The following is a 21,842-nucleotide window of genomic DNA, read 5'->3' as shown; positions in this document are numbered from 1 at the left end:
TGGGTTTGTCTCATCATATTTGTTCAGATGTCCTTCGTTCTTGTTTATTTTTCTGCTCTCATCTTCACCTTTTATCATATTTTTGGCCACTTTCGCTCAATTTTCTTTTTTGACGCTGTGTTTTGTTTTCACTACAATAATGATTTTAAAAATATAATATGTTGTTCCTTTAAAGGATCACTAGATAAGTTTTAATTTTTGCTCCTGGGCTCCCCCTACAGTTGCAGTGTAATTCATTTTTACAGCCTTGTCCTGAAATCAAGCGGGAGGGTGAGAGTGGGTGGTTTCCTACAATCCTCCTGAAGTTACATAACACATTTCTATAGTGCTGAGCCCAGCATAGCAATGACAGAAGCTATATTCTACCTATTACAGGTCAGTAAAGCATCACAATAATCCTGAAACTGTAAATGTAAGGTAAAAAATATTAACTAGTGTTTGTATAAGAACTTTATTTTAAGGAAGTGAATGAAACTCAAATGACAAATTACAAAAACCAGGCTCTGGAAGCAAAGGCGGCTTTACTGCAGCCTCTGAAGGTTCTTGAAATTTTCAAAAGGTTCTAGCTCCAGATGGCTTTTTAAAGAACCAGCTGCTTCAGGGTTCTTTGGGGAAGGTAATGTGACTATGACACTGGGCATTGCTCCAGAGAAGAATCCTTTTTGGCGCCTTCATTTTTATTGCTGTGTTCCACTCAGTGAACTGTAGAGAATATTAATAATGTGTGTCCAGAAATGCATTCATTAGGATGCGGTGGACATCGATGTGGTGTCTCCGTGCTGGATCTGGAGCTGGACTGGGAAGGGCAGGTCTCAGCATGTGGCAGCATTACAGCAGCTCTGAAAAGGAGGGAAGCAGAAGGAGAAGTTGTTGTATTATACACCAGTGAAGGGTGGGGGGAGTGTTCCTGTACAGTCTGAAACTGGGTCACTCGCATCTCCAGCTTCGGAGTGTTTGTATGTGTGTGTGTGTGTGTGTGTGTGTGTGTGTGTTTTATGTGTGTTTCAAAGTCAGGGAAACTCCTCCTTTGAAAAGAGGGATTCCCTCAACCATGTAATCCAGAGAGAAAATCAGCTTACAGCAGAAGGGAAGATGGTGGAAATCTTCCTATAACATTGGAATGAAATTGATTTTTGTCCACTGTTCGGTCAGCTGTGACCGGTGGGTTTGTGATACGTTGTGAAAAGCCCCTTCTCAGAGCCTCTGTTTGAAATGTATTCTCACACTCGCTTATTGTTATTCTGCAATATGATGCAGTGTTGTCATGTGGTTCTACTGACTGGGAGGGTGGTGCCTTCTGTAAAACTAACATCAGACTCTCTGTCCAGTTTGTCTAGTGTCTGTCCAGATCGTCTGCTGTCTGTGTGCCTGCCTGCCATATCTGCCCACTGTTTATTGTTGCTGTTGTACTTATTATTTATTTATGCTCCTAGAAACGCCGCTTCTTAGCTGATTGCTTCTTAAGTTGAGTGTGCCAGACGTCTGAGGGGTTGGTTGGGTTGAGGGTCTGATTGTTTGGTCATATGGGTTTGAAGGTTTGAAGGTTTGGGTGAGTCTAATGGCTTGAGGTGATCAGATGAGGTGTTCAGTGTAGCGTGGGTCCGACCCATACTGTGTACTACTGAAGAGCACATAGTTGAGTAATGATTCTGATCACAAATTGTGTAATGTAAGGGGTCAGAAATGATGACATTCTATAAAATATCTTATCTAGGGCACTAAACTCCACTGTTGAGCCTTCCAAAGGTGTCCTGGGCTTAATTTGGCAAAACACTGACAAGAGGACATGCCTTCCTGATGACACCTGTGAAAAAGTTAGTGATGCAGTGGGTACTCTTTGGGTACTCATGGACTGGGCTCAATGAGTAACCCCAGTTGTTAAGGGTAGCTGGTTGCTGATTTGATCATAAACGGCCACAGCAATCGTAGTGTGTAGGTGTAGAATTTAAACAAAGGGTGACAACAGAACTTTTGTGTCTGCAGAGTGGGGTGGGCTCTCTGTGAAGCTCTAACAGATTGCCATAAGATAATTTACATCTTATCCTGTGTATGATTATAATTAATTACCAACCATATTTTCTGTGTCCCGTTCTTTGGAAGACCTCCGGTTCGCCATTTCCAGTTATTAAAACTGCTAATACTCAGTGTGGAAACAGCACTGTGTTTCACTTTTCACAAATAATTGCAGTTACTTCCCAAATTTAGGCTGGAACTCCTATCCTGGAGGTCCTCTTTAATTTCTAGCCAGATCGACAATGTCAGTGTATTACTCACTCCTCCTCTGAGGAAAACCACGGGCTGAATTATATTTCACTACACTCAGCGGTAGTCTAAAACATATCCCGGATTAAAATCCCGAATTAATATTTCAAATTTTTTTTATATACAAGGGTGTGTTTTAGAAAGCGTGCCCGCGTCTACGGGTTTTCAGGAACAATAATTTAAATGCATTTCGGATAATAACGGGATAATCATGGGCACAAACAAGATATTTTCTTCGTACAAACTCCATCTCCATCATATTGTCTTTAATTTTTCATAATAAATAAATATTGTTTATATACCCGTTTTAATTTAATATGTATTTATTATGTGTCTGTTAATTTAAATGTCTAATTTTACTTCTGTTAATCAGTGGAGAGGCTGATGAGACCCTGGGATCTGGGCAGTCGTCTCCTGCTCACTCCAAAAGACGACATTAAATAGTTAAAACACTCCGGGTGTGTTATGTCCGGCCACTTTTTGTGTATTCCTCCCTCTGTATAATAACTGAGGATATGGTTGAGACTCAGTGATTCTCTCTGTGTGGCATACTTTCTCACTGCATTTAACTCTGGCCAACAGGAAGTCTCATACAGAAAAGGACATAAGAGCCATTACTTCCGTGTTTCTTCTGTACATTGTCTCATATGTGTGGTCAGTAATGATGATCTCTGTAGCACTTTCATTAATTAGTGGTACTGTCTTGCATATATTTAGATTAATATTTCTGTAGTGATTTTTGTCTAAATCCTTTACCTTTCTTTGTGACTAAGCTCAGTGCACAGCTTTTTAATTTTGAAAATAATGACATGTCTGCTGCTCTGAAGTGGATCTTTGGGGCTTTATAGAAAATCGCTGATTCCATTTGTAGTGGGAGAGCAGTTAATGCACATTTAAGTAGCTTTACTTCAAGAGATGGGAAGACTGCCCCTGTGGTCTAAATGATTCCCTAATCACTCTTTCCTACTCCGGCTAAACAAAACCACTGTATAGAACGTTATTATAGGGACTGAGAAACAGAAAATAATCAATGTCCAATACGTTGGGACACTCTTTTTTGGTGACTTTAGTCACTGTGGACAAAAAAAAGGATTTGAAATTAAAGGGACACTCTGGAGCAGCTGAACATGAGCTTAAATTCACTACATGGGCTATGTCTTAAAATGCACTCTAAGATCATCATTAGACTGTGACTATGAACTATGGTGATGCCACCACCATCTGTGAGTCAGAGATTAAAACTGTCCTTGCTTGTTCAAGGTGGGTTGGACAGTTTGATGAGTCTGGTGTATCCCCCCTATCTGTGTGGGGTTCCTCCATTTGCTTTGGTTTTTCTCCCACAGCCACCCTGATCAGAATTAAGTGGTTTCAGAAAATGAATGAATGAATGAAGCTCATGGTAGTCTTTGTACCCCTCCTTAGTTGGTCATACCTAAACGCCTAATGTATATGGGGTGCAGATAGTTTCTTTTCTTGCTTTAATGTGTTACATAGACCCTGCTTTGATTTGCATTATAGCCCTTTTCCTTCCCTTTTTCTTTCCCTTCAACACCCATCAACAGCTTTTGCCCCCTCCTGTCTTCCGCTTCACTCTGAGCACCTCACACTCTAGGATCAAAGGGCCAGGAAATTGGAAAACAGAAGTCGCTCGCTGTCTGGCGGTTGTCACGACAGCGGACGGAGCGCTCCGTCTGAAGCTGGAGTGGTGTCGGAGACATCAGTCATCAGATACACCACGCATCACTGTGAATGACAGGGGCTGGGGCCAGCTGACATTTTTAGGTGCTTCTCAGATGAAAAGGGGCTGTGGACCATTGCCAGCTTCTTTGTTGTACCTCAACCGGATATTATTACTGAAAGAGACAGCTTTTTTTACATTTTAATTTCCTTCCAGTGGCTTCCAAAGTGGCATGTGTGGAGAAAAGTCATTCTCTTCATTTCCTAATTCTTAAGAAGGTCCACCTTCACAAATGTATATTTCTTACTGAATTGACATTGAAGTCATTGATCTGAGTTTACTGAGGGCAGCCTGGTTCCAGAGAGCTGGTTTGAATTCAGGTTATGGCATACAAACACTTCCTCCAGCCTGCAAAAGTAAATGCCTTTACACACATTGCACACCTTTGTGTTCCTATTTTTGTGGAGTCTTGTGGATCGACAACGGCTCTGTGCTGCTTAGCTATGCATACCCAGCTGTGTCCATAAATTGCCCATGGCTGACAGAGGAAAATTTTTTTCATCAGTGGACCCCACCAAATATTCTCACAATGTCATTAATGTTTTCCATTATCGAGGGAATGTATGGTTCTCAGAAAAAGTGTAAAATAGGCCCAAATGCTACCCACAAACACATAGCATTATCATAGTGGTGTACCACTACTGCAGTAGTGCTAGTTTCTGATAATGCCCTATGGATAAGCATAGTACAGTCCCATATATTCCCTCACCTATATTCACCTGTAATCACATATTTCTTGTGTATTCTATAAGAGTGTGAATGTGTCAATTTCTATAAAAGTGTGAATGGAAAAGAACATTCTAGAAGAGTGTGAGTGTGATAAAAAATTGTATGAGACAACATGCTTAATCAGAGTATATGGCAATGAACATTCCAAAAGAAATCGAGTGAGTCAGAACGTTATAGAACAGTGTGAATGGGAAAGAATAATGGCACAGATAGAATAGTATAAATGGGACAGACATTTATCGAAGAGTGCAAATGAGACAAAACATTTTAGAAGGGTTTGAAATGGTTAGAACCTTTGAGAATATGAATAGGTGGACTGCGGTCAGACGCTGTCCTATCCAGACTTGGCCCTGTAACTCATAAACTATTAATAGCTGTTAAATTTTGAACAGAGGGTTTGTTTTAAGTGGCTTGACTCTTCTAGTCATTACGGTTCAGGTTTAGCGGTCCAGGAAACTCACAGACTAATCACATGCATTTCTGCATATTACATGTGAGGCTACACAGTCAATCAGATCTGTGCATTAAGATGAGCACTGTGACTCAAATAAGTGACACACACTTATAAAAGAGCAGAGATCAGATTGCTGGTTATGGAAAAGCAGTAAAGTCAACTGCAACTACAAGTCATTAGGCAGGTTATTTATATATGCATTTTTTTTCAACATCATTCTTTTATTTGTACATTTTACTTGAAATGAGAAAAATAAGAATGAATTTAGAGTACTTGCTTTTTATAATTATTTATAAATCTTGTTGAAATATGTTATAAAGTAATTGAAAGTGTAATCAGATATTACATTCAGTTGTTATCTACATAAAATATTGCTATAACTACAAGGCTACTTCAGTATGCAGGACATGGCACTGATCATAATGCAAGTTATACATTATGCTCTGGATCTTGGCTTGAGAAATTTTTACTACATTGTAAACCTGAATAAGTTAGCAGAACTCAAACTATTAATGTCAGAAGTATACATACACATTTAAGTGTTAACATCAATTAATGCTTAATACAACAAAAATATATAAATTTCTGGTACTCAATACCATTAAGTACTATTAACTAATTTAACCATAAATTAATACATTGTCTGTAACCAAGGTGCCAGTCCATCACAGGGCACTCACACACTCACACTTATGGACACTCCTGCATGGCCAGTCCACCTACCAACATATGTTTTTGCACTGTGGGGGAATACACCAACTCCTCAAGGGGAATGACCCGATGCAGGCCCGAACACACGACCCCAGGAGTCTGATCTGTTGCACCACCACTGAAATAAACACACGAACCTGTCCACGTTCAATAACAGCAGTGAACCCCAGACAATCCGCCTTTTCAGCTGAAAATTGCGGGGCTGGTTCTATATCTGTGACTTCAGACGTAATGCTGCATAAACTTATAACATTTAAGTTCAGTTAAATCTCTCACATCCAGCTATTTTTACTTAAAACCAAAAACAGGACATAAATTAACTCAAAAAGAAGAAATTGTTGAACATAATTGAGTGAAACTTAATGTTAATTACTTTGAACATTAGGGTTTACAGTGTAACTGGACCTTAATGAATTTTAATTAAATACCCCTGTTCTAGAAGAATTGACAGAATTTGGTAAAAGGGACTAAACTGTCTATACATTACTTTCTAAACATTCTATAAAAATATAAATGAGACAGAATGTTCTAGAACACTGTGAATGGGAAAGCATATTCCAAGGAATGGGAGAGAATGTTCTAGATTCTTCCAACACTTGCACACCATGGCCCCTCAGTATCTGTAAGTGCTGAGAGAACCTAGAATGTTCTCCCCGTTTGGTTTAGTTGATGTTTCTTGTCTTGCTGTGCCAGAAGGACAGAAGCTGACCACATACAGTGTATAAATCAATAGTGACAGCAGCTTGCTCTTTTCCTTATGCCATTATGCTCTGAACTATAACATGCGAGAGATCAGCAAAGGAACCTTAACCTTAGCCATCACCCTGTCCACAGCCTTTGGCTCGACCTACATGTTTTTCGTCCGTACTTTCATGTTCCCAGGGCCCCTGTTGTCTCCGAACAAGATGAAATACCAAAGTGCTCAGGTTGTTCCTAAGACCACCACATTGCAGGCCTTCGGGGCAATATTGCCTCCCACTTATTGAAGTGCAGTTTAGATAGATTGATAATAAATACTGCAGTAGGTGATATATGATGGTCTTTTGAGTGGAATGGCAACAGGAGGCTGCACTGTGACACGACTCTAAATCTTCCCATGTCTGACTGATATTGTATGATATTTGGGCACACGCATTTATCTCTCTCTCTTTCTCTCTTTGTTTCTCACTCTCTCTCAGATCCCCAGCTCAAGGGCATTGTGACCAGGTTATATTGCAGGCAGGGTTACTACTTGCAGATGAGCCCAGATGGATGTTTGGACGGGACCAAAGATGACAGCACTAATTCCTGTGAGTCCAGTTCTTTTCTGAATAATACCATGTGTCTCAAATGAATATCAGTGTCTCAAATTACTACATGCTCCATTTTGATGTGGGTCAGCAGGTCATCTCATCTATGTACTCTATATTGTTAAACAGATTCTCAAATCTGATTGGCTGAGTCTAGTTCCAAATAATTTGTAAATATATTAGGGGTGAAACAGTGCACAAAAGTCACAGTTCGGTACAGACAATAATGTGTGTATGTGTGTGTATACACAGAGCTTTACACTAGAAAATGTGTGTGACACTAAAGTATTTGCAAACTCCAATAGCACTGCTGTGACTGATCCACTTGTACCAGCACAACACACACTCTCCACGTCAGTGTCACTGCAGCGCTGAGAATGATCCACCACCCAAATCCTACCTGCTCTGTAGGGGTCCTGTAGGGTTCTTGATCACTGAAGAAAAGGAGTAAACAAATTATGCAGAGCAAAAATGGAATTCAGTTTGCATTTGTACAACTACAACATACACCTGCATAGTCAGTGTAGAATGCAGGAGGTCATTTTAATGTTATGGCTGACTGGGGAATAGTGAGGTGTAAGATACTTAGATCCCACTGTATTTTGAGGTGAAATCGAAGGTGTAAATATATGAAGTCAGACCAAGCCTGACAGTCTCAGTGTCGGATGTGGATACTCACTTAGCCTTGACTGCTCTGGAGGAGTCCCCGCAGTCCATTTTATCTCACAGCTGCACTTCTAGAGTCCGGTTAGATAAAAAAGAAAAAACAGCTGTTTTACTGACGGAAGTGTCCTCATTCAACTCCTTCAAACCAGAGGGACCCTGAAGGACACACTTTCATACCTCTTTGGTCCGGACTGTCTACAGCAGTTTAGCCATGTCCCAATTACAGCCACAAGAGCGTTAGATATCACCCCTGGAAAAAAGTATGAAAGTCTATGGAACAAGGTTTAACTTAAAGGTCTATCTGTCCATTCTGTACAAAGCAGTGTGCAAAGCACTTTTAATAATTCACGTACATATACACACAACACATGTACACAATAGGCCACCGTAACACTGACTTTTATTTTGTATTTTGGGTTTTTTTAGAATTTAATTTAAGTCATTAAAAACAAGTTCTTATTTACTTCATGATGCTTCGAGTACCAGTGGTACACTTAATAATGTTTGAGAACCACCAATGTAGAAAGATGCAAATGAAGAAGAAATTAGAGATACAAAGTTCTAGAAGATTCTGTATCACTCAGCACAGTGTCTGTTAGACAATGTTCACAATTGGCGTATCTGGCTTTATTTGCCTCAGTGGAAGGACTCACGTGGCTGACCAATACCTCCCCTAGCTTGGTCATATCTAAATTGAAGATAAAACTGTGTAAGACCTAGGGTGCAGATAGTGCACTGTAAGGAATTGTTTCTGACATATATAGTATGTATATGGTGGTGCATAGAAAAATAAAGGCAATGGCAGTAAAAGGCTTCATTTTTTTTGTCATTTTCCAGCATTGTTCAACCTCATCCCAGTGGGCCTTCGAGTCGTCGCCATCCAGTCGGTGAAGACGGGGTTATACATTGCCATGAATGGAGAGGGGCATCTCTACACATCCGTGAGTCACACACTCTTTTATCTCTTTGCTTGTGTTGTGTTCAGGCCAGCGCTCAGCTTCAGATTAGCTCTGGGATGTGCCTTTTTTTCCTGCGAGACTTGGTCACTTCTGAAATGGCTCCTTGTATTTACATCAATATTAAAGGCATTTGTAAGTAATTTTCCAGAGCGACTTAAAATTCTTAACATGTCACAGAGGCAGTTTAATATAGTGTTAGAAGTCCTGCCTAAGAACTTGCCCTATTGGTGTAGAATAGGTTGTTTACCTAGGCAGGTATTTGAACCCTGTTCTGCATAGAATACTCTGAGGTAATTACCACTACACTATGCTAAACAGAAAACTATATTGTACTATGCTGTTCTAATCTGTTACAAATTAAATACCATTTCATATCAAGACTCTTAACTGGATAAGCGGTTAAAGACAATGAATGAATGAGTGAATAAACTGAACTGTCAGATTAACTAAGATTGTGTAACAGATAATGACAAGTGCATACTGTCTTATTTCATGTAAAAGTATATAAATGGATATAATTAACTAATTATTAAACATATATGCTAACATTATTTGAAATACACTATACGTAATGTTGATTTGATGTCTTCAGAAAAACTTGGGGAAAATGTATCTGTTGAGATTTCAGTTGATTTTGGACAGTTTCTACTTGTCTAATCATCATCATCAGTGTAGACTATGTGAAGGTGAGCTGATGTTTTCAAATGGTGAAACAAAACAGAACATGACAGAAAAGAGTTCAGTGTCGATGTGAGTCCAGAGCCTACTCTGAGTAATTGAGCGATTCCTTTGACAGCACAGTTCTATAAATACAATTGCTTTCCTGTCAAGAAGATCTCTAAAAGATATTACAAATATGACAAAAGCACCTCAAATATACATGTCTGTATTATAACTAATCATCATTCATCCTTATTCTACAACAGTGAAGCAAGCTCCAGTCCACTTGTGGCGCTGTTTCCTCAAATCCTCACAAACTGTATGTTATGTACCTGAAGAAAAATGTCAAACAGAGCACTGTAAACTGCAATGAATAGAATGTCAAAATAAGATTTTGCACATGTAGCTACACTGTATATAAATATGTGTTTGTTATTTTTGTAATGGAATCATAATATCAATATAATTATTACATTCACTGAGCTACACACTCCGCTTTGGGCTGAAACTGATGGCAGTGAGCAGCGGTTGCAGGAAACATGACAGATAGCACGCACACACATCAGCAACCACCCACCCCCACACACACATTGAGACATCTGCACACATCTGAGCAGATCTTATCTGAGAGGAATGGAAGTGAATGGTGCTCCTCTGACCACTCTTTCACATCAGAGCATTTGCAAGCAATCTCTCTGTCCCATCTACACATGACATCACTCTCTTTCTACATCTTTGTACAAGTCTACATTAACTTTCTGGGCTGTAGAAGGATTACTGTACACACACACTCACACACACACACACACACACAGATCATATTAAAGGGATACTTTTAAAGAGGATTAGTGTTTAATCTATACAGGTTGATCACTGACTCATGGATGCAGATGGATGTACCATATACATATACAATAGCACTGGATGGATGGATGGATGGATTGATAGACAAGAGAAGGATGGATGATTTCCTGATCATCTGTGGATAAATCTTGTTCACCCACTTCAAATACTACCAGTGCAGATCCTCTATGGGAGTCTGGCGGCAAGTATATTTTTGGGAACTAGGGGTGGGCGATATGGCCCTACAATAATATCACAATATTTCAGGGTATTTTGGTGATAAAAATTTTATTGGCGATATGACACAGAAAAATACTTGTATTAATTTCAAAAAGAGACTATTGCAACACAATCTATGTTTTATTAAAAGGAATTGTATTAAATTAAATATATTTAATATATATTAATAATATTAAAGGCTTCTTTCATTTCTACCATAATACCATGATTTATTGTACATCTGATATATTGTAACCTCCACAGGCATCACCACTTTTTTGGAGCAAATTCCTCCACCTGAGAGCCACGTTCCATTGTACTTCACTGTGGCTAAATGACATCCTGTAAAGAACGTATGCTGTATTATGAGTAACTGCATGACGTCATTACGTATACAGGTCTGAATATCAGTAATATAATTATATATATATATATATATATATATATATATATATATATATATATATATATATATATATATATATTTGTCATTTTAAAAATTATGATGATATTATTGTGAACGATACAATGGCACAGCCCTATTGGGAACTATTCATAAACATAACTATTCTCATCACATATAAAACAACTTGAATATGTAATATTCTTTTTTGATTTTTGTTTGTTCTTCTATGGCATTACATTATGGCATTATTAAAAAAAAACATTGTGGAACAATTGAAGTGTGCAGAAAAAAAAACAGTTCTAATATTGAGAACACTTTTCAGTGTATAGAAGACCCACTGTTGTTTCCTTAAAGACCCTTGAAGACCCATCACAAAGACAAGTCATACTTTCCTTTCAAAAAACTATGTTTTTTTTTAAAATACAACCTTCCAGCATAATCCAAAAGAACCTCAAACACATTTTCATACATTTCATACATCTTCAAAAGAGCCTCTGCACTGATTCTTTAATGAATGCTATTATTATACACTAAAAAGTATTTTTTGAACGATGCCATAAAAGAACCATTTTGGTTCCCACTAGAGACATTTTTGCTAATAACATTTAAATTGGCAATAAATAAATAAATTAATAATAATAATAATAATAATAATAATAATAAAAGCTTTAAGAACGAGTGAAGGTTTTTAAAACTTTTTAAAGGTTCTTCACACTCAGACATTTCTAGAATAACATGATTCTTTATGGAACCAAAAGTGGTTCTTCTACAGCATTGCTCAAAACCCTTTGTTGCAATTTTATTTTTACACAACTACATTTTTGTATTGTGGAAAGCACCTTATAGTATTGTTTCTGTTTAAATATCATTGTAACATTTGACATTTATTTTTACTGGCAGCTAAGTTACTCACTTTTTTATTATTTCTAAAGCATTCTGACTTTGATTTTACATTATATTTTCATTGGTAAAATCTTGCATGTTACGTGTTAATATTGTGAAATCAAGGTGGTTAACCGAGGAGTGATTGTTTATAAAAATCCAATGATATTTCGTGAGTTATGTGCTCTGCGTGATGTTTGGACGCTTTGAGGAACTTACACGATGGTTTGAGTCGACTCACTGAGTGAATCAGTTTACGAATCGAGTGCAAATTCAAATCAATTATTCAAAACATTGTACACACAGCGGAGGGGAAACTCAGAGATGACATACAGCTCGCCTTAAACGCTTGATTATATTTGAAAACGCGTGTTTGTGACTGAAAACTGAGGGTTAACGCATTAAATACAGAAAGTACTTTGGAACTTGAAAGGATATCTTGAGTGCTTACAATGGGGGTGGGAGGAAGGGATGGACTGACGTTGTCAAGGTGGCCGACCTAACTTTAAAGCACAGCGGGAAACCCTGAGAAGGAGTTTAGGGGTAATTATTTTCAACAGGAACTTGCTATAAGGTGATTAGATGTGAGCTTCCAGAAGTCACAGCAAAATACAATAACATACTGTAATTTAAAAATGCACACTACTGTAGTGTAAACCTACAGAAATTGTTGGGGGATGAAATCAAAGAATCTTTTTTGATATCATAGAATACTGTTTTCAGAATGTAGAAAAATACCTCTATATGAAGGAACAATGGCTGTAAATATCTTCTCTAAAGAGCTATTTCTGTAAATGAGAACTTTGAGTGTAAAAGACTTTTTAAAATCTTTAAATGTTCTAGGAATAATGCTGATATCAGTGACGAATATTTACCACTTTTAGGTTATTTTAGCTATGAAAAGGTTCCTCTCACTCACACATAGAAATCCTTAAAGCACGGATTGTGAATTCATTACAAAGAACCCTTTGTACTAAGAGAACCAGTTTTGGTTTCCTAAACCCTTCAGTGACTAGTTCTTCAAGTTCAAATAACTCCCAAAAGCTCTGAATTTCCACCTTAACCATAAATCCACTTTGGAATGTGTTTAAGAACCTTTGATTTAAAGAGCGCACATCACTCTTTGTGGTGCTGTCAGTTGTTCCCATTTGTTTCATTTAAAGATGGGTGATATGCATCAGTGTGTACCTAATTACTGGCCTCATTATGTTTGAGTTTCATGCCCTTCCTTCGAACCAATTAAATCCAAGCCGAATTATCTCAGCACACGAGCTATGGATAAGAGCGTGCTGCGCTGCGTTCCATTTTCCTCTTGATAAAAAAGCCAACAAAAGAGGGAGTGGATAAGAGAAAGTCCTGAGGAAGGAAAAGCTGTGGAATCCCATTAAATTCTCCCCTGTTTGCAGCGAAACCTTCCCGTTGTGTCTCGGGAGGAAGCTTCATGGCGGCATGAGTGCCTGGGACCTGAGGAGAATATCAATTATTACAGACTCTGACACTACACACTTACCCCACAGAGTTCACAACGTTTAGCCCTCCATTCCTGCACAAACCGGCCCAAAACTCCCACCTTCAGGTCTGAGAGAAACAGGAGGCTTGCTGTTCTCTGTCTAGGTGCTATAAAAAAGAACTTTAAAGGGTTCTTTACAGATAGAAAAACATTCTTGTGAAAAATGTTGAATCATAATAATCCAGACATAGAACAATAATAATAATAAAATGATTCACTGCTTAACAAAATGGTGGTTTATGGTATTTAAATATATATATATATAAATAATAAATAAATAAATTGCTCTTCATAGCACTAAAATAGTGTCTACTAGAAGTCACAGAATCTCCATATACAGAGGTCCAGGTCAGATTTGAGAACACTCAGAATGAACCAAAGATTGGTTCTTGACTAGTGGAACCTGTTTAAAAGAAAATTCCTCAGGCAATTCCTGTTGACGCAGTGGTCTAAGCATTGGCCCTCCCATCAGGTATATCTCAGTTATCTGAGGATGGGAGTCTTAGAGTTTGCCTGGCTCTCTGGGTGGGTACAATGGCTCCCTTCCATGTGTGTAGTAGGATGGTCCTCCTTATCCACCATCTCTCTGCTCACTGTTAGTACCTGTCAACTGATGTGACAGATCTGTATAGTTTGCATTCTCCTCTGGCATTGCGTTGTGTTAGCAGCAGTTTGAAAAGAAGTGGTAGCTTGCCCTCATGCTTCTGACGCTGGAGGCAATGTGTTTAGTAGAAGAGACATAATGATGAATTGTGAATCGGTGAAGAATATTCCTTAACATCAGGTAGTATTTGTACTTTAAAAATTATTATGAAGCTTCACTGACCTGCAATAGGGAATATGGAGCCTCTGTCGTTGTTACTCTGGGCTCAGCACTGCAGAAACTGCTCTATGTAACTTTTAGAGGCCTGTAGGATTTCACCTCCCTTTTACACTATTAAACTGTAGGGGGAGTCCATGAGCAACAATACCAAATCTTACCTAGTGTTCCATTAAATAGTCCTTTATTTACTTGTATATTTACACTTATTTACTTGTATATTATTTGTATTTGTTTATAATGCTACAATCTTGTATATGGTCCTAAATGGTTTTATGTAGTGCCAGCAGTTGTAGAGGAGAACCATGCATGCCTTCCAATGTAAAATTCTGCATTCTTTACCAAACACTGAATTCTCTCAAGAACCCTTTAAGAACCATTTTAAGAGCAATGTACACAGAACCTTCTTGGCCAAGTGTGTACAGTACTGGTTGCTCAGAGGTTGCTCGGAGCCCAGCGCATGGCCTATTGGCTTCTCCCGAGACCTTGTTACTTGTTAAGCTCCTGCTGAATAATTGAACGGGAAACTCCTTCTCACGCACACACGCTGAGCCATCCTCTTTGATGCAGGTGAGAAGTGCACCCCTCTGTCATGGGGAGAGATGGAGGAAAAGCTCACCTTTTGTCCTCCACAAGCTGGACTAGAGTTTCATTCAAAGCCCTTTAGAACCCAAACTCTCCTGAGCCAGTTCACATACAGTTAAACCTGGAATGAAATGAAATCTTTCAAGGTTTTGTTTTTTTTAGGGTTCTATACTCATAAAAATAAGGTTTTTAAGGGTTTTTAGTAAAGGCGATGAAAACACAACAAGAACCCTCTTTTTGCCGAAACTAAAATAGGCATCTTCCCTTACTGATTGACTGTATCCTAATGTTGAAATGCGCATGTGAGAGTAGGAAGGTTTTTTCACCTTCTGCTGTTAGTTCAGACATATTTCACAGAGATAACATAAGGTGGTGCTACTACACCATCTGTTGTTTGTTCAGCCATATTTCACATAGCACTTTTCAACCAATGAGGAACCAGAATGGTTCCATTTCGTTTCCATCGACATAAACTGGTTCCCAGCTGGAACTAATGAAGAGTAGGTTCTTCAGAGCGAACCATGGCTTCATCCGTGGGTGTGTTGAGCTTCAGTGGTGGGTCCAGAGCCTACCTGGAATCATTGGGCGCAAGGCAGGAACACACCCTGGAGGGGGTGCCAGTCGTTTGCGGGGTCAATACACACACTCACAATTTTGAGTTGCCAGTTCACCTGTTTTTGGACCATAGGAGGAAACCAGAACACCCAGAGGCAGACACAGGGAGAACACACCAAACTCCTCACAGACAGTCACCTGGAGGGGGACTCGAACCCACAACCTCCAGGTTCCTGGAGCTGTGTGACTGTGACACTACCTGCTGCACCAGTGTGCTGCCCTCACATGCAAATAAAGACATTGAAATGAAGCACCAAAGCTTCTCCAGACCTTCCAATGACAAGGGTTTGTATTTGAGGCTTTCCTGTTTTTGAAATGCCAGAAACACCTCTGCGCCAATGGCTATATGGCGAATGGTGGTCCAGCAAAACTAGGCTTGCTTAGATTTATTTTTTTCTTGTTTTAAAGAGTGTAGGAAAATAAATGGTTCTATAAAGACGACGCCAGCAACCACACCACTTACAGTAGCTCTCCCTCTGTAGCAGCCCCACAACGTACACCCACAATTTCTGCCATATAGAACAATTTTCAAAGCTTTTAAAAAACACACAACAAGTGAATGGATGAAATATAGGATTAACCCCTCACACCATGTTCATGCAAGTATTTACAGATGAGAAAAATGAGTCAATATCAATCACTTTAGAAAAATCTGCTGATTGATGTTTCCATGACATACAGCGCTATCTAAAATACAAGCAATACAGAGTGATACACACAAAAACAAACACACAAAAAACGTTCTGTGTTTATTGTATACAGAGAGTGCGTGTCAGCATCTGCACCAACAGATTGTTTTCACTGTGATTTCTGTTTGTTGTTGCTGTAGAAATGTGGGTAAACAGTGAGTTTAGTGAGGGATGATAATTGGTGGATGGGTATGCAAGGTATAAACTAGTCATGTGCATCACTCCACCAAAAACCTCCTCCATTCTCCACTGTTATTTGTAGAATTATACACTTCCACAGAAACCCTTAGCAGTTCCCCTTTTGAATAGAACCTTTATTCTTCTTATATATTTTATATATTTTTTTATTACTATTTACAACAGGCTTTCCATTATAAAATCTTTAGCCATTCGTAAAAGATGTTCTATATAAAATACCATTCCCAGCAATCCCTCCCCAGTAATTTCTCCCTTAGCAGACCCTGAGAAATACAGAATCCCAACCCTCCTGTGTCCATTCATATCCAGCTAACCTGTTTAAAAATCCTTTGGGACAACTAGAAGGCCAGAAGGACAACCAGCAACCCCTCCCTCCCTCCCTCCCCCTCCCCTAGGTGCTCTATTAAAATGATATAATGACATTAAAGAGATAGTGATGTCCCTATCTCTTTCAGGAAGGTGTTTTTTTTTTTTTGATCTCTTTTTTTCCGTGGGCAGCTCAGTCTTTTTCTCATTACGGAGAGAGAGTCAGTTCCTGTGCCAGCATGGCCTGGAATAACTGTTTACATATAATGTGAAAGTAGAGTCAGCTGAGGACACAGTGCAAGAAAAAGTATGCTATACTATTACTGTTTTGGATCTAAATGCATTAATACACAGCTATATAATTAAATTATTATGTATGTACGATCTTATTAGTATGTATTTAATAAATTGTATATAATTGGCGATTATGTTCTTGCCCTTGAAAACACACAATAACTGTAAAATCAATTAAAAGTGCACATAAATCCAGTGAACCGCAACAATAATTTAGTTTTTGGTAAAGTTATTATAAAGTTGGATAGTGTTAGAAAATCACAGACATGCTTAGTGATTTGTTAGAACCTGATTTTTTTTTGTCAGGTTTGCAGAGCAGACTGACGGAGGCAGACGCACTTGCTAAAACACAGTATACTTTTTATTTAAACAAGATATAACCAAACAGAGAGACTTCGACAGAAAGACAACAAACGGGGAGCTAACAGAGACATGGACAAAGGGAGCTAAGCAGACTAAACTTGGACACGGCGAGCTAAACAGGGCTAATGGGACAGAGACTAGAGAGCTAAACAGACTAACACAGGACAGAGAGCTAAACAGACTAAAGAGGAATACAAACAAACTAGAGATACAGACAGACTGAAGGGAGCAAAACGACAATGACAGTTGAAACGAGAAACAGCAGAGACAGACAGATTAATCAAGTTCAAGTTCAAGAAGTTTGTCATTTCAGCAGTATACAGTGTTTACGGTACACAGTGAAACAAAATAGCGTTCCTCCAGGACCAAGGTGCTACATAAGACAATACACAACATTAAATTGCAACTAGTGCAAAGCTAGTGCAAACATAAAACAATGCACACACATTAAAATGCAAAAGACATAGAACATAAAACAATGCACAACATTAAAGTGCAGCTAGTACAAAGCTAGTGCAACATAAAACAGTGCACATACATTAAAGTGCAAAAGACAGAACATAAAACAATACACAACATTAAAGTGCAACTAGTACAAAGCTAGTGCAACATAAAACAGTGCATACACATTAAAGTGCAAAAAATCCTAAATCCTAAACACGGAGAGCTAAAGCAAACAGGACAGACAGACTAGAGGACTAAACAACATGACATGGCAAATGAAACAAATAACCGACAAACAGGAAGCAAGACAAGGGAACTTAAATACGTTACATAGACAAGAGACACCTGAGACAGATAACGAGGGGGACAGATTACAGACACTGATGAGGACACTGATGATGAGGAGGAACAAAGGCTGGACATGGGCGGAGACATGGACAATAACAAAGGGCCATGTGCTAAGTGAGCACATGGCAGGGAAAACAGAGACAGGACAAGGGCATGACATCCATCCATTATCTGTAACCGCTTATCCAATTTAGGGTCGCGGGGGGTCCAGAGCCTACCTGGAATCATTGCGCGCAAGGCGGGAATACACCCTGGAGGGCAACACAGACACACACACATTCACACCTACGGACACTTTCGAGTCGGCAATCCACCTGCAACGTGTGTTTTTGGACTGTGGGAGGAAACCGGAGCACCCGGAAGAAACCCACACGGAGGAGAACACACCAACTCCTCACAGACTGTCACCCGGAGCGGGAATCGAACCCACAACCTCCAGGCCCCTGGAGCTGTGTGACTGCAACATTATTATTATTCTGTAGATTCAACAACTGCTATTTTAGTTTTATTTGACAGGTAGAGCTTGAAGATTTGAATTCATAATATAATTTTATATAATATTGTAGATGATGCATCGTCTTCGTTAGTGGATCAGTACTTTCTGGGTAAGCTGATAATTTGATGATTTGCTTGCTCTCCATTTAAAGTGGCTCAGAGTTAATTAATGCCAGGTCTCATTAACACCGTCATATCAGGTTTTTTTTCTGTCTTCTGCATCTGTTACTATGGAGTGTGCATTGTGGTGTTATACTGACTCCACACTCCAAATGGATATGGAGCAGTGGGGATTTTTCAGTTGTGTGAGCCATGTTCAGACTCTTCCTCCAGCACTCAGTGGTGCTTTGTACGCAGCAGATGGTGAAGTGTGAAATGATTCTCTATGTGTTAATTACAAACCTGCTCAGTTGTAAAAATGACACTCTCCTATTGTCAGTATTGAGGAAGCAGTGAATATTGCATGGGTTTGGGAAGCAGAGGACTAGCCTGGGAGCTGAAAATGACAAAGGATTTGCAAGGCACTTGCAGAAAAGCCCTGTAATTTACACGTTTCCTTTTAAAAATATCAAATTGAGATCACATTAAGGTCATAGCCAACTAGCACACTGGGTCAAACTCGTGTGACACAATGGGGGAAAAGGCTGAGTTGAAGATTTTAGAGAAAATCGGAGACGATTCTTAGTAAAATGAATAAAGGAACCAGAAATTCAAAAATTCCAGGTACGCTCTGGACCTGGTGATTACAGATATGAATGACTGAACATAGTGTAATTAAACTGATGCAATGAATTTCGCTCTTATTAGAGAATAAATATGACTTTGTATGTGTGTGAATGAATTTGGTACGAGGTAGGCTTCAGAACCACCACAATCCTGAACTTGATAAACGGTTACAATGTGAGTGAGTTACAAGTCAGCTCTATGTGGTGATTCACATCTAAATAAAGTATCTTCAGAGACAAATACAGAAAAAAATTATCACTAATGCAAAACATTATATGGCATTTCTTGTTAAATATGAGTGAATGTGAGTGAATCAATGAATGCATAAATGTCCTCTATCTTGGTTTACATGCGTTCTGTGTTTAATTTTCCCGCCATGTGCCCTAGTGTTTCGTATTAGTTATTGTATTTACTCTTTCTTGTGTCACATTCCTTTAGACATTGGCTTATTTCTCCTATTTCTGTATTCATTGGTCATTAAAAAACTTCCGCAGTTGTATCCAGTCTCCTTGCATCATGACTTCACACCGTCCTTACTGACTGAATACATTTTTAAGACAGTGAATGAGTGAGTTACAACCTTACTCATTTATTTAGTGCTATGAGGTGCCTTGAATTTAATTCACCTGACTTTTAGAAAAACTGTCTATGTGTAAAATTGTGTTGATTTCATACGCCCCGTTTTAGCTCCAAAACTTTCATTATGTTCTTATTTTTTACACAGTTCTATATTGAAAGATTACAAATATTCTCCTCACCTTCTGGAGAAGAGAATTTAATGTACCCATAGGGAACACAACTGAACTTTAACACCACTGTTTTACTTGTTGGACAATGTGTCCTTCACCAAGTTCACTTCAAAATACTTTTCCAACCGGCTCACAATCGTCAGATCCAGTGGCGGATGCTGATCTTTCAAGGAGGGGAAGCTCAATTTCCACCTACATCATAAAATGTGTCGGTTTATTTATACGTAAATTCTACCCTCCGTTCATTTAAAGAAAATGATCTGTGACCCTGTCGTACCAACAAGGCGTCTTTTCCAGGGACTTGACTAGTGTCCTCTCAATGGCCAGCAGAGCTAGGCTGCTTAAATGGCCTTGGCCCATGTGAAGTGTGTCCGTCTGTGAGTGCTTTGTGACGGTGGAGGGGCTCAGCAGCACCCGCTGGACAGAAACTGAGATAGAAGTCAGAAAGTGTGATAGAAGCCAGTCTCCAAACACAAGCAGCTACAAAAAAACCCACCAGAAATAGAAGCTCGATTTGTCGCTAGTCTTTTTTAACAAAGAAAATGCCGCTAAGAGGACGCTCAGCGTCCACACTGTTTAAATCACTGTGAAGTGCGGGAATGATTGAGAGGAAAGTGATAAGAAGCTGATTCTGAACAAAAGTTGAGCGCGTTGTAGTGCATATTTATTCAGTGACATGTACACACAACAGTATATATTTGATCACTTATTTTTTGACATTTTAGGGGAAGCTGAGCTTCCCTTGCAGTCTTAGAGCAATCGCCTCTGGTCAGATCCATTCAGAAGATCTTTTAATCACAGCGTTTCCAACAGTGTCCCAAAATTTCACAGTAATATTTGCTTAAGGTTTCTTCACAAACAGCAAACTCGCTTAAAACAGTGGAGGCTTCCTTACATAACCCCTATTTGTCTCAGAGGTACATGAGCAACACGGCCTTCTGCCCCAGCTCTATTAAGCTTTGAGAAGAGTTGGAGCAGAAGGCGAAGGTCTTTATTTCAGTTTCTGATTGTTTCAGTTCTAGCCTCATGCCCACGCTTCCGCACTGATGTGACCACATGCTGGAAGGGAGGGCACTGGCTTTTTATCCAGGGTGAGTGACAAGGTCAAGTGGACCTCAAGAGGCTAAAAATAGATCACCACTTCTCTGGCCGTTCAGAGACATAGAAGGGTCTTAATGAACACAACTGGAGAGCTTTCTCTCGCAGGTAAAACTGGATCAAAGCCAGGCTTCTGTGGAGGGCTGTCTCTGCCAAAAGCCACACACTTTATTCATGTTTACGTTCAGCAGGAGGTGTTGCAGGGGAGTGTGATATACACAGAAATACGTGCACATCACATTCACTCTGAGAAAATTTAGCTGTCACCGGAGACAACAGGATGTTTTCATTTTGTAATATTTTTTTCAGTTGAAGTAAGAAATTTTGTCCAAAATGTGAGTATTAAAATTTCAGCTGATGCCATGTCAGTATCATGTCAAATCATAAACGTCTATAGCGTCTGCCTAGCTGCCTGCAGTGAAAAACATCTATGAATGTACTCCTCTATTCATATTGATTCCTAAAAGAATTCATATGAAGATATTTTAAATAAAGCCATGTCATATCTGCCATAAGCATGTATAAATGCATTTAAGCAGTTGTAATTAACCACTGGTATTCTGGAACCACTGGTATTTTTTCCTTAAAATTACAGCTTCAAAATCATTGTAATGCTTCACTGATCTAGCAAAGCTCAGCACTGTGGAAACGGCACTATGTAACTTTTGGAGGAGTTAAGCAAAGTGTTTATTTACTGAAACAGTGCCACCAGTGGATGGGAGCCTACTTAACGATCATAAAATATCTAAGAGTCATAATGAGTCATAACATACATTCATTCATT

General features: G+C 39.1%; 1 protein-coding gene across 3 annotated transcripts in view; it reads left to right on the top strand.

Annotated features, from left to right (window-relative positions):
- The window catches only part of LOC136686734 (fibroblast growth factor 14-like), a 116,879-nt gene that overhangs the window by 79,045 nt on the left and 15,992 nt on the right, over positions 1 to 21,842 (top strand). For 2 of the 3 annotated variants that reach the window (XM_066660683.1, XM_066660682.1), the window contains exons 2-3: positions 7,073 to 7,183; positions 8,687 to 8,790. In XM_066660683.1, the coding sequence (XP_066516780.1) occupies positions 7,073 to 7,183; positions 8,687 to 8,790 (215 nt within the window). The remainder of the gene's footprint in view (positions 1 to 7,072; positions 7,184 to 8,686; positions 8,791 to 21,842) is intronic. The other variant, XM_066660684.1, reaches the window with a different exon arrangement.

The sequence above is a fragment of the Hoplias malabaricus genome, chromosome 2, assembly GCF_029633855.1.
Source record: "Hoplias malabaricus isolate fHopMal1 chromosome 2, fHopMal1.hap1, whole genome shotgun sequence".
NCBI lineage: Eukaryota > Metazoa > Chordata > Actinopteri > Characiformes > Erythrinidae > Hoplias > Hoplias malabaricus.
This window is presented reverse-complemented; position numbering and strand designations above follow the sequence as displayed.